Here is a 14464-nt window from a genome sequence, read left to right on the forward strand (position 1 = left end):
AATAGAGAGACAGCCAAAAGCCTCAAGTTGAAACCAACCTCATTCTATGCCAGCAGAAAAATGAATGCATTTGTATCATTACGTGATCTCTCTGTATAGACTCCTAGACCGCGTGAATAAAGAATAGTGAGCTGCCACAAAAGGGACAAATTTTACCAGCCTGACTGACATATGGTGGTTCCAGTTATATGTAGGTCAGCAGGAATCCAGGGCAAACTGTGAGGCCTAGGAAGATGTGCTTAGAGAACAGAGCTCTATTTTTAATATAAGCAGGAAAGCAGTTGGTCTAGGGGAGAGTGGTGTTGACTACAGGACTACCTAAGACGGGCTTAGGGGTTCCAGAAGAAGCCCATTGCATCTAGGTGAGAGGTTATGTCCGTGGATGCTGGGTGATAAACCGAAGCACCATATATTTTTATATGCACTTTCCTGCACGTAATGCTTCACAGCAAAAAGCGTCAGAGAATAATATGCCCCACGTGATAAACTCTTCCTTACAAAGAACAAAGCATCTTGAATGATTCCAATCTTGAAATTTACAAATTCTGACACGAGCTGCACACTGGAAACGCCAGCATTCTCTGGTTTGGTAAAGCTAAGGCCCTTTCCCTTTAACGTCTAAGGTCCTTGAGTCCTGAGGAAAAACCCCAAAGTGTGTGTGGTTTTGCAAAACCATGTCGTTGCTGGAGTTAAGCTCCAATGGACAGGCTCAAGTTCGCCCCTCGCTATTGCTGTGTTACCTGGCACTGCGCCTGGTACACGGTGGGGATCCAGTAAACAAGGACTTTGAGAATGGATGGTAAGATGCTAGCAGATTTGCTGAGTGTACTAACGGGAGTAGCAGTGTGCCTGCCCTGCAGGACTGCATTGTTTAAATGCACACACCATAGTTAGGAAAGCTGGGCAGAGCAGGAGGGATATAGCCTAGCACACTTCCCGGTATTAAAGGGCCTCTGTAACCTGTGGACTTAGGAGTCACGAGCATGCTATGGGAAAGGTGGACGCTAGGGGGTGCTGCCTGAATGTCCCTCATAATCTTAGAGGCTGTGGCATCTAACGCAGGCTGCTTTCATCTCTTTGGAACCCTTTCTAAATAGCTCCAAGGCCGGGGTGGAATGTTCTTAGAAGGCTTAGCCACTGCTCTGCAAGGCTTAGATCCACCCTCTGCAGACAGTGGATGCAGCATGGAGAGATGTAACCAGATGAGAAGAGGCGTCTGGCAGAGTCCTGGCAAGGGCACAAAGTAAGCCACCAACCACCAAGTCAGTTTGTGTGACCCGGTAGTCCTCCCTGGATGCCCCAGAGGTATCCAGGAAAAGGCCCCACTCAGCTGGCCTTCCTGCTTCTCAGATCAGGGTGGCAAGGGCGTCGCCATTATCTGATATTAAAGAATACAGATAGTCCCAGGCAGATGGAAAGACCTGAGGGATATTTAGCTTTCACGGGTGGCACAGAGTGGGAAGAGGAGAGAACATTCCAGACACACCTAATGCATTCAGGGAAAGTGTGTCTGCAGTGCTCGCTCAGCGTTTCATTTTTAAAGTCCCACTTTGCATAAATTGGCGGAGGCATAGAAGGACCTGAATTAGGAATACATATTTTAAGAAGAGTCTACACCCAGTGCTTCTCAGTCCCTGATTTCCCTGGAGTAACCAAACTCCCTCTTTGCATGGTGACAGGCAAAAAGAAGAGGGGGAGGGGATGGGCAGCCTGCAGACAGCTTCTCCTGGCCCCAGGCTCTCTTCACCCCTCACCCACCTTACCCCTTCTATGTCCATCCGTGCACCATCTGCCCAGAGCTCAGGCAGGTGTCTGAGGAGGCGGTCAGAGCGCTAGAGCAGGAAGGGTCTGGTTCTTCCTTCTTTGGAAAAAGGAGAGGAAAAAAAAGAGAGAGAGAAAGGGAGAACAAAGAAAAAGCAGAGAGAAGAGGAAGATGTGAGGATATAGGAGGCAGAGAGAGGCAAATGACAGACAGGGGACAAGCGGAGAGCTTCCAAGAGCTGCAGACAGATGCCCAGAAAGGGGGTGGCAGGAGTGGGCAAGGAGAAGAATGCAACAGGACAAAGGATATAGAGGTGGACAAATAACAAGTCCTCAAGCTGAAATCTGGCCGAGTGAGGCAGATGTGCACCCTTTGACCGTGAGCCAGCCCAACAAAGACCTCAATTATTTGCAGAACCTGATATCCATCTGTGCACTATCTGCCACAAACTGGGTCAGCCTCACAAGGAAGGTGGTGGTGGGGGAGGGGCAAGCCTTCTATTGTCTGATTGGCATGATCTGGGGTTGGTGGTGGATGTGTGTGTGTTGGGGAGGGGGGTTCATTTGAGCCCCGCTGTGAAAAGCTATCTCATGATTTAACATCAAAGAAAGCAATCTCTGGCACAGCATCCGTTGATGCTTGGCACTGTGCAATACCCAAAGGTAAGTAGGGTGTTCCAAATCTGTGTCCTGGTGAGCCTGCTTAGGTGTAATCCAGCAGTAGAAGGGGAGCCCTTTGGTCATGTGGAGTCAGGCCAGCCCAGGTTAGCCAAGGGCCAGAGAACCAGGGCAAGGAGAGGGCCTGGGTGGATGCTCTCATGCCCAGGCTTTACCTGCCATGCGATCAGGTCCTTGAGGCGGCTCAGCTTGTCTTGGTCCTCTGGGTGATCTCTGCTGTACTCTTCAGTGAAGAAGGCCTGTGTGGGACAGGTAGGGACTTACAATTTCCTGTTTCTCAGGTAAAATACATGATCCATCTCTCTGGTATGGAGACAAAACTTGATGTGAAAGTTTCCAGATCCCAGGCATTGGTGTGGAACTTGCCATAGCTGATGATGCTTTCTTTTTCTTTACTGGAGGCTCACTCTGATCAGCACCCACTGGAAGCAGGGTGCAAACTCCAGTAAAGTAGTTCCAATGTGGGGTGCCAGGACCACCAGCAGCAGCTCCCCTGGAACCTGTTTTGACCTGGGAACTTGACACATTCTCCAGTACCAACTGGGTTCCACTGAACCACAACTCTGAGGGGTTGAGTTGGATCTGGTTCAGGGTAGAGATTCCCATGTTAGGGAGCCTTCAAGGGATCCTGAGGTTCCAGGAGATCATTGCCGGTAGAAGAAAGCTGAGTAAGGAATTTCCCTGGTGCGTGTCCAAGCCTGTCTCCCAGTCTCCCTCATGGCTCCTCCATGCCTCGCCTCCCCTCATTTCAGAGTTCCAATCCCCATTGTATGCACACTCCATGCAGACATATTGCAGCACCCCTGAAGGCTGAGCAACTGTGACCACAGAGGTGTCATGGCAGCCGAAAGGACTGGCTGGCTGGTTCACACGTGGCATTTTTGTCTTTGCACCAGTGAATGAATGGCAGAGGACAGGGAATGCACAGTGAGGTTGTGTAGGAAGGAGCTCACTCCTCATTCAAGTGAACTGGAAGCTGCCTCAGGACTTTCTGTTCTACATCATGCTAGGGAAAGCCATGTCTCCCTATTGGTACACTGGCATATCCAATAGGGGCAACTAGGACTCAACTGATGGCATTTTCTTTGTGCTCAAATGTGAGGGACTTCCTGTGACTTACAGGCCTAGGTTATGCCTCTGCCAATGGAGTTAGGCTCCCAGATTTCTGCATGTTAAGATTCTTTCTTTCCCTGTATCTATGTTGTTTAAAACCCTTTATGGAAGAGGTAGGTTTACCCAAAGGAATGGCTGGTGGTTTGTGGTTACCTCTGAGTCTTTCCTCAACAGAGATACCAGGGGACTAGAAACCCCCAGGAAATTGCTTCGTCTGTGTCTAGGTGTGGGATCAGGATGGGAAAGAGACAGGAGATCAGGTTGGAACCTGATGTCCAACGACGCTGAGTGTCCAAGTGGGATCAAGCAAGGACAGACAGCGGGGGATAAGCTCCAAGGTCCCTCACCTTCTCATACTTGGCAAAGCCTCCCATGACTGCGGGGTCCACGATTCCATTGAGGAGCATAGAGAGCGGGTTGATGGGAAGGCTCTCATCACTCTGGTACTGGTTTATCATCATCAGGATCTTCTCATTGGCTGTGGACATGGTTTCAATGGCATTCTCCAGAGGACTAATTGTAGTCTGTTAGAAACAAGATTGGCAGAAGAACCTTAGTGGGTGGCAAGAGAAGCCGATGTCATCAATGGTATCGATTTCACTTGGGTGGTAACTCAGACATTGTCCCTAGACCCCAGGCTACAGCAGGATCCGAGGGTAATGAATCAGCTCAGGGCTGTCTGCTGACCAAGGACAAGCTGGCTGGCTTTCTGGATCGAGGGAAAGGATTTCTCTGGGGAGGAAGTACCAGGCTCTGCTCTGACTTCACAGGTTGAAGGTACTCAGCAAAGGTTTCTCTCCCAGTAAAACACGCACTGACCTATCATCGCATACTATTCGAAAGCTATTGGGTATGGTACCAGTGAGAGAAGTCAGCATAGCTTGCTCTAGGAGCATCCAGCAGGTTCTGAGACCATGGGCTAAAGAGAAGGTAGAATGAAACTCTTCGCCCACACATCTCAGAAAGCAAGATAAACAGTGGTATTGAAAGACAACAGACAAACACTGCAGTTTGCCGAAGCTTATGATCCGGTGTAAAAACTAAACTAGAGGTCAGCAAACATTTCTGCAACGGGACCAGAGAGTAAATATTTTAGGATTTGCAGGCCAGATGGGCTCAGCTGAAACAACTCCACTCTGTTACTGCCGGGCAGAAGCAACAGCTGGAAAACTGGATGGGAAAGTGTGCTTGTCCCAACCAAACTCTACAGGTGTTAGCGTAGGCCACAGCAGTTATTCTGAGAAGGGGGGGGGGGAGGAATCACCCAGTGGGAAAGGATGGGCTGGAGGAAAGATGTGAGAAATCTGAGAAACTTCATGGAGAAAGGGAGCTAAATTTATCATGTCTAACATGGCGGTGATGTGGTGCTTGCCTCGTTGGCCATGTAGTGAAGATTGATTGAGACAATACAACACCTGACACTGCAGAAGTTCCTCTTAGAATGTGTGCCTGCTGCATGCATGAGAGGGGCAGGTTAGCCCCTGTAGCCATACTCTTATCTCTTTAAATCCTGTTCTAACACAGCTTCTCCAACGCTTACTCTGAGCATGTGCGTTTGGAGAGCGTGATGGTGTGAATAAGAACGGTCCCCATAGGCTCATATGTCTGAATACTAAGTCCTCAGTTGGTGGAACTGTCTGGGCAGGATTAGGAGGTGTGACCTTGGAAGAGGTGTGCCACTGAGGCAACATTTGAAGTTTCAGAAGTCAACAGTATTCCCCATTAGCTCTTTTTCTCTGCCTCCAACTTGAAGGTCAGGATGTAAGCTCTTAGCTACTGCTTCAGCATCATGCCTGCCTGCTGCCATGTTTCCACCATGGTGGTCATGAAGGTCAATCTGAAACTGTAACCTTCTGAAACTGTGATCCCCAATGAACATTTTCTATGTAAGTTACCTTGGTCATGGTGTCTCTTCACAGGGATAGACAAGTCACTTAGACAGAAATGGAAGCATCTGTAGTGAGAAGCCCTTAGGGCCAGATTCTCTGTTGCTACCAATATCGTTATAATGCTAACAGTACTAGCCAGCACCATGCTACTGCACTAAATACATGTGGCAATTTCCCTACAAGAGAAAAAGGTTTTTTTTGCCCAATAAGGTCAGGAAGTTGCCTTGGTTGGGCCTCAGGTAAAGTCACTAAATGGCAATGATGGGAGGGTGTCAGTGAAGACCGTCACATCATACTTAAGAACTTCCCCAAGGTGGGGCATTTTAAAGGTTCACAGTACCTACTAACAGCACTATTTAGGGGATACTCTCTATATTCAAATTACAGTGCCCACATCTGCATTCATACAGGCCCATTGACTCATATACACATATAAGCACATAGGATATGAACTAGAGGAGAATATTGCTTAGCCTACTGCCTAGAACTGAGATCCACATTCCTGTTTGCATGCTGCATACAAATCAACTCAGGAGCTTTACAAGGCTGAGGTCCAGAAGGACTTCCAAGGAAAAGCTACCCCTCAGCTGAGGAGCGCAGCACTTCACCTGGATGCCAACAACAGTCTGGGGTGTCTGAGATACCCACGCTTTGACGCAAGTCACTAGAAATGGTAAGGCATGTAGGTGTGTTGACTGGCTTGCCTACACACTTTTGAGACTATTTGTGGATTCTCAGATCTGAATTCTCACTACAGGCATCAGAAACAGGGAATGAGCCCAAGAGCTTGGGCTCTCCACAGATGGGCATTTGATAGGGAACACACACAGCTCTGAGCGGAACTTGGGGTGTTGCATTTGGAGGGAGGCCTGGGTGTCTGCTGTTGATAAATGAAATCAAAAACAAAACCACCACAACCATCTGTCACAACCAGGCGACAGAGATAGTTCTGTTCACAGTCGCCTTACCTTCACACATGCTCTCAAGGACAGGTTTAGTGATATTCTGTGGTGGTGTGGATGAGAACAACCCCCATAGGCTCAGCGGCGACCAGTTGGTCCCCAATTGGTGGGGCTGTTTGGGAAGGTGGTTTGGGCTTTCTGGAGGAAGTATATGTCACTGGGGGTGGGTTTTGAGAATTTCTAGCCTTGCTCTCCTTCCTGTTTACGATTGAAGATGTGAGCTCTCAGCTTCCTGCTTCTTCTCCCCTGTCTGCCAATTGTTACCATGCCTCCCCTGCCACGATGGACTCTTTTGCCTCGAATCCTACAAGGAAAATAAACTCTTCTAGCAATTGCTTTTGGCCATGGCGTTTTATCGCAGCAACAGGAAAATGACTCATAAGACACATGCCCAACAGCAGTAGAGGCCACAGTAGGACTGTTCTTGGTGGCAAAGGCTGGTGTCTTTGACAAACAAGTGCATCAGACAACGTCACCAAACCTGCCATGAGCTTCCTGTTGGGACTTAATTAGGCCCTCAGCTCTCTGGCATCTTTGCCGAGCTGAGCCTCAGTTTCTATGGGCAGCACAGGCAAAATAACTGGTTTCCAACTTGCTGTGAAGGAAACATAAATTTCTAAGGCAAAATGCATGGGAACAAGCATGCAAGTGAGTGGGAACGGGCAGTAACTTCCATTCCCAGCAAACCAACAGCCTTTCCAGCTGCTCTAGCACCTCCCACCTATATCACCAGCTTGAGTCCCCAGAAGTCCCATGAGCTGCATGGGGCAAGCATCAATGACAACCATCAATTTGACAGTTCAAGTTCACCACGGATCTCAGTTTCCTCCTATGCAAGATAGTGCACTTCACAGGAATAAAGAAAGTACATTGAAATAGCAGGAATCAAAAAAGTACCTGGAGAGCCGGGCGGTGGTGGTGCACGCCTTTAATCCCAGCACTCAGGAGGCAGAGGCAGGCGGATCTCTGTGAGTTTGAGGCCAGCCTGGTCTACAAGAGCTAGTTCCAGGACAGGAACCAAAAAGCTACGGAGAAACCCTGTCTTGAAAAATTAAAAAAAAAAAGTACCTGGAGAATAGCAGGAATCAAGTATCTGAAGAATAGCAGGCTGTGCTTACCTGCAGAGGTCTGTTGCTCAGCAAGCATTGGTTTAGAATCCCCCCAACCTTAACTCAGTAGGGGGATGGCTGGCTGCTTGCATTCGCTTCTGTATCTTCCAGTCACTAGTAGCCTAATGTGACATTTTATTTCCTTTCTCTTACAGGACTTGAAAGATATTTGAGTTTATAGCTCTGGGATCCAGTGGCTTTTGGCATCCATTGCAGCTCTGACATTCCGTATTTTTCAGCTCTTATTTTGTAAACTGAGGATGAAGAGATGCATAATAACCCTCTAATAATACACTGCCATTTATGGCCTAGCTGAATTGTCATACTTCTAGGTTAGGACTGAGAAAAAGATAAAGTCCTCAACAAATAGGTGAGGCTTTCCCTGAAAGCTCATTCTCAAACACTCCTCAGGACACATGGTGCTGGGGCCATGACACTGCATGAGGGAAAGAGCGGGTGGTGCGGGAGAATTGTCTGTATTCTGTCAATCATATTTTAAATAAACACTGATTGGCCAGGCAGGAAGTATAGGCAGGTCAACCAGACAGGAAGTAGAGGTGGGGCGATGAGAACAGGAGAATTCTAGGAAGGAGGAAGCCCATTCCTCCAGTCCTGCCCAGACCATGGAAGAAACAAGATGTAATCTGCTCAATTGAGAAAGGTACAGAGCTTAACACAGCTAACATAGATAAGAAGAATGGGTTAATATACATTGCAAGAGCTAATAAGAAGCCTGAGCTAATGGGCCAGTCAGTTTATAATCTTATGGAGATCTCTGTGTGATTTTCTTTGGGGCTTGCCGGCTATGGGGAACTGGGCAGGACATAAACCCCAACAAGCAGGCCCTCCATGTTACAAGTGGGGACTAAGAGGCACGTTCATATAATGAAAACAAACACATAGTAGTGCAGTCATTTAGCAAGGCACTGCAGCTCTGTGTCTGAGACATCCTGAAGCTTGATAATGGAGGCCAGTAAGGACAAATCCACTATGATAATCCTTAGAGATGTTTTCCCAAAACCTTTCACCAGAAGATGTGCTAGTTTTGTTTGCATTTCTCTGAATGCATGCACACATGCACTCACACACATGAAACACAGTAGGGGATGACTTGCTCTGGCTCTCAGTTTCAGAATACCCAGTCTGTCATGGAGGGGAAGGCCTGATGGAACAGCTTACAACACATAACAGCAGACAAGAACAGAGAGATGGAATGCTGACGCTGGACTGGGTCCCTCTCCCTACCCTCTTATTCCATCTTGGTCCCCAAACTGTAGGGCAGTTCCACTTACATCCAGCATTAGTTAATTCTCTCTGAAAACAGCGTCATAGACTCACCCAGAGGAGTACCTTATCAGTCTCCTAGGCGACTCAAATTCACAATCAAAATTAACCATCACAGAAGCTAACAACATGGAAGAGGGAAGTAAAATAGTGTTGTCTGCTTTTCCCCTAAATTCAGAATTCGGAAGTGAAAATGTAAGGTAACTATTTAGACACAATGGCTATTGTGATTATTTATTTGGTTTACTTGAATATTCTTGAGAAGAATTATGGGCCTGAGGCTGCTCTTGGCACTTGGAGTACTTCAGGGAGAGAATAGCAGACAAAGCATCTGCCTTGCTGGAAATTATATTGCAGTGGAATCTACAGTCCAGCATTGTCTTTAATATTTGGCCAATAAACACAGAAACAAGCAAATTGTGTAGTCTACTAGGAAGTGTTAAGAACTCTGAGGAGGAAAAGGACAGTAAGAGACACAGGAGGCCCCCTCGGTTTACAGTCCAGCAGACATGAGTGGAGAAGAGGCGCCTTGTGGGGCCAACCCAGGGATGGGATCAGTCAGGGCTATTGGGCAGAGGCTTTGGAAGGCTGCAAAGCTCCCTTCCCTCAAGAACAGGGCTAGTAATGGTCCAGTCATCCTACCGTATCCATGGTGACTTGGCTCTGGGACCCTCTGAGAATACCAAAATCCACAATGTACAAGTCTCTTGTACAGCATGGCCCAATCCTTTTACATCATCCACACAATCTTCCCAAAGACCTTTAATCCTCTCTGGACTACTTACAATCGAATGCAAGGCGAATGCCATGTAGATGGTTATTTTTGCTCATTGTTTAGTAAAAGAAAAAATATATCCTTATATCTTCTGTTTAGATGCAGTTTCCCCCCAAATACTTTCCATTTGCAGTCAGTCAATCTGTGGGTGTGGGACCTGTGCATACCGAGTGACAACTGTATGCACCTCCCAGGATTTTGTGATATTATGTAGGATAAGGCAGTAAAGCCTTTGGCACAGTGCTGGGGGACATTTGTTGAAACTTGCCACATATTAAGTGCCCTTGAACCAAGAGCACAGCATTTGATTCCTTTCAAGGAACCTGCTCACTAGGATGGATGGGACACTCTGAGACAGAGTGCTATCCTAGCCCAGAGGATATTACAAGAGGTTGAAGCCAAACTTGACCTTGTCTACTAACCTTGACAATTTAAGAACTTACTCTGCACCTCAGTGCCTCCATCTGTAAGTGGGGAAAATATCTATTCCAGAGGTTTTTAGAGGTTTAAATGAGATCATGGTAGTGGACAGCTTAGCGCACATTCAATAAATATGTCTTGCTGACATCATTATCATTCCATTTTTCCAAGACCTAGGTCATGCCTATGAAATGGAGCCTACAGGCCTATTGGTCTACAGACTTACTAAGAGGGCATTGAAGGTCAGAGTCATGTGATCTTAATGCTGACAAAACAGTAGCTTGAGAACCTCAGTCAGACCACATCCCTCCTCTGTTCAGGCCTCTATGTCACTTGCAGAGAAGACAAAGTAACCCTAAGGTCCTAAATGACCTAGGATCTGAATACTATTACTCACCCCTTGACTTCTCTGATTTGGACACAATCTGGCCCCAGAACCTCTGTGCCAGATGCATACTCTATTGAAAAGCCCATCTCTTCATCCAGGCATGATGGCGCATACCTTTAATCCCAGAGCTTAGGAGGCAGAGGCAGGAGGATCTCTGAGTTTAAGGGAAGTTTGGCTTGCAAAGCAAGTTCCAGAACAAAAAGGGCTACACAGAGAAAACCAAAACAAAAAGAAAAGAAAAAAGAACAACCACCCCCTCTACTACCACCAACAGGGAAGAAAAGAAAGAAGGAAGGAGAGAGAGGGGGGAAGGAAGGAGGAGGAGGAGGAGGAGGAGGAGGAGATGGAGGAGGAGGAGATGGAAGAGGAGGAGGAGGAGAAGGGGAGGGAGGGAGAGAAGGAAGGAAGGAAGAAAGAAAGGAAGGAAGAAGAAAGGATCTCTTCAATACCTCGTGGACTAGTCCTCTCTGTCCCAGGGCCTTTGTTGAAAACCACTTGGCAGGGAGGCTCCCTCTGACTCTGCTATCTGAAATGGCTGCCCTCCTCCTTTCAGCCCTCCCTCCTGATGATCACCAGCTGACACACTGTGTCTACTTTGACTTTTCCCCATCTCTCCTCACCAGAATGGAAGCTGTACCATGGAATCTCCAGGTCTCAGAACAGTGTTTGACATGTGCTAGGCATCCATGAAATCTATTTTGAATGAATAAAATATTTTAAGGTATCACAAACACATTCTATCCTAGAATGGTTCTCACACTGTGCTAGCCTGTCCTGAGGCTCTGGGGAACTGCATGGTCCTCAGCTAACAGAGGATGTGGAGATGCTAAGGTGCACTGGAAGCCCAAGACCTGTGCTGGAGCACCTGGGAGACTCAGTGGGCAAAGAAACCTTCCACCAAGCCTGACACTGAGTTCAATCCCAGGAACACACATGGTGGAAGGAAAAGATAAATTCCTGAAAGTAGTCCTCTGGCATGCGTGCGCGTACACACACACATACACGCGCACTGGCATGTAAATGCACAAAAAGATGGAATAAATAAGTATAACAAAATACATAACTACTATCTATACAAGGGAACTCAGACTTCTGGATTCCAACCGCCTCTGGCTCTGTGGTGTTTCCTCTTTCAGTCTTTATCTATCCAAACAGAAAATGGCTCGCTTTGGGGTGCTGCAGAATGTCACACTGTAGTCCTGGGTCTGGATGGAGAACTTTGGAGGGATAACTGGGTGGATGGTCTTCCAGAGCCTGCCTATCCTTTTTCCCTTCCCCACATTCCCCATGACAAAGATGTGCCTCCTCTCCTGACTTCATTACTGGTATCTAGAGAGCCTTTATTTACTAGGGACAAAAAGTTACCTAGTAATTAAAACATGAAACAAAACAAAAATCTCTGGTAGCAGATGCCGGCACACTGCCTACTCTGGGATTCCTTCCCAACCTTCAAACTGTCTCCTGTATCAAGTCAAAGAGGCCTCTTGAGGCTCACTGCCCTGACTATCAGAGGAGGAATGGTGCTGCACTGATTTCTTCAAACTCACCTGAGACATGTGAACCACCTCAAACCAGCGCAGGATGCCGGGGAGCTTGTACGCGGTCAGGAAGGAAGTCCTCTCGATCCACATGGACTGGCGGAAGAAAAGCAATGGGCTATAAAATCTGCTACTCCTGGGCCTGCTGGCCTCCCATGGAGAAAAGAAAAGTTGCAATTCCCAAATACACAGTGACACTCTTTCCCTGAGGCATCCTTAACAGGTGTTTAATCTCTCTGGACTCAGGCCAGAATAGTTCTACCTGGTTTAACTAACAGTCTGGATTCTTAGTGAATTTTGAATGTGTCCATTTGTGTGGTCTAGGGGAAGAGTACACAGTGTTCATGAAATCCCCCCAAAAATGCTAATTTCTAAAATTATTAAGAATCACTGTCTGGGAGCTGAGGGGAACTTGGAGTTGCCTCCTCAATCCAGCTTTGACCTTGAGGGAGATGATAGGTCCGCCCTGGGAAACAAGAACAAAGGTGACCGGCACTCAGGACAGTGACAGCATGCACTCAGTAAATGCTGAGGCTTTTCAATGTGTACTGAAGGACTTGCTTCAGCCACACTCCCAGCCTCCTGGAAATGCACAAATGCCCTTGATAGTCAAGGTCATCGGACAGGAATCCCTGTTACATCTTGAGGGGAGAAAAACTCAAAGAGAAACCTCAACAGACATGTCATTCTATCTGTGATGTCCGTGCCATGGTTCTAGACTCTGGAACAGGTTCCCTAGCACCTGTAGTTGGCAGGTGCATTCTGGTTGCTGAAGCTGGCGGAGGAGGGGAGATACTCACAGCAAACTCATTTTCTGGGTCCACAGTGCCTCTGCGCACAGGCCTGGAGTAGTGAAACTTCTGCACATAGTTGGACTTGTAAAAGCTGAAAGACAGGAAAGAGTAGAAGTTTCTGGAAGCCATGCCTGGCTGCTGACACCTTAAACACTGGATCTGGCAGAGTCCTGGTGGTGGCATTTTAAGATCTGTGTTGGGACTCCATAAAAAAAATGATTTGCTCAGGGTAGCAAGGTGATCTAGAAGATGGACTGGCCTTATACCCTGGGAATACAATTTTGGCATTAATGCACCAACAGTGACCTGTGTCATTTAAGGACAAAGCTAAACATCCCCAGAGTAACCTCCAAGGATTTCTTTAGGATCCTCAGACATCCCCCTTCACTTTGTTTCATATGTGATGGAAGATCAATTATCGTTGAAAACAGGGCACTGTGCTAGCTATAGAGGAGCCCCTGTGTACAGGTGCCTGGCCAAGGTAGGTGAGAGGCTGCCATATTATCTGCATGGCACCTGTTTGCTGTGACATCAGCATGAGGCTCCTGGAGAAGCTCTGCCTTCCTAGGGAGCTCTTGCTGCTGGATAGTCTACCCAGAAGGAAGAACAGAGTGTAGGGAAAGGTGTAGCTGAGGACCCCACAGACCCCCCACCTCATGGCCTACTCAGTGATCATGCAGTCTGATATGAGGCAGATGGACACCTGCCTGCATGTGCTTACTTTATCACTGATGAACTTATCCATCATCAACCCATTCGCTTGCCAAAGGCTGAAAAGACATTCCTTTGGGAGAATGTACCCAGCATCCCCAAGGCCACTTTGTCCCATCCCTCTACCAGTCTGCCAGCGGCCAACCCACACTGTTTAAATTCTTGGGTCCATTCTAGGACCAGCCCAAGCAGCAGGCTCCAACATCAGTTCAGTTTGATGCCACACAGAGCTAGCCTTAGCCCCCTGCACCCGTCCCTCCCATTCATCTCTGGCTTTAGCCCAGCCAACTGGGGGCAATTCTTTTCCCAGAAGGTAAAGCAGAGATAGACTGGTTGAGAAGGGTACTGGGCCCTGTCCTGCCAGCAGCTCTGCCTCTTGGAGTTCTGTCCATTCCTTGCTCAGTGGGATGTGGGTCTTACTTTATGATCTGGTCAGGCACTGGTTTGTTCTTGAACCTGGGATGCTCATCCAGGACAGGCTGCACAGTGAAGCACTGAATATCTGATGGCATCAGAGTTAAGGATTTGAAACATGTTTGTTGGCCATAGGCAAATTCCAAATGTATCAGGAGCCAGCTAAGAACATCCATGCTGGTCCTTCTAGGACCATGCTTTTATTCAATGGTCAAGTGGCGGGCTTCTAGAAAGGTCCTAATAACCAGTGAGCAGTTGCCATGGTCTTTATATCAGAGCTAACAACCACCTTGCACACTATCCCAGGGCTCTGCTCTAGCTACCAGAATCGCTTAGCCACGCTTAATCACCATCACCATTGCAATACTGTCATTGACAATAATACCCTCTAATGAATGGATGGCTCACTATCAATTACAGAGCAATGCTCCCCGTGGTACCCTTTAATCTCTCCAATTCTACGAGCTGTCATTGTTAACCTCAATGGTTGCCCCTTGGCTCAGAGAAGCCAGGCAACTTGTTGAAGCCTACACAGCTTTTAAGAATAGGGTTTTAAAGAATATTTAGGGTTCTTTCTCTCTCTCTCTCTCTCTCTCTCTCTCTCTCTCTCTCTCTCTCTCTCTCTCTC

At 47.5% G+C, this 14464-nt stretch overlaps 1 protein-coding gene across 1 annotated transcript in view; it reads right to left on the reverse strand.

The window, feature by feature from the left end:
• Positions 1-14464, reverse strand: part of Dock2 (dedicator of cytokinesis 2) — a 413920-nt gene that overhangs the window by 9150 nt on the left and 390306 nt on the right. The window contains exons 42-46 of the mRNA XM_005350387.3: positions 13843-13924; positions 12718-12802; positions 11927-12013; positions 3900-4076; positions 2595-2678 (exon numbers count right to left, since the gene is read on the reverse strand). Coding sequence (XP_005350444.1) covers positions 2595-2678; positions 3900-4076; positions 11927-12013; positions 12718-12802; positions 13843-13924 — 515 coding nt within the window. The remainder of the gene's footprint in view (positions 1-2594; positions 2679-3899; positions 4077-11926; positions 12014-12717; positions 12803-13842; positions 13925-14464) is intronic.

The sequence above is a fragment of the Microtus ochrogaster genome, chromosome 7 (genome assembly GCF_000317375.1).
Source record: "Microtus ochrogaster isolate Prairie Vole_2 chromosome 7, MicOch1.0, whole genome shotgun sequence".
Classification (NCBI taxonomy): Eukaryota; Metazoa; Chordata; class Mammalia; order Rodentia; family Cricetidae; genus Microtus; species Microtus ochrogaster.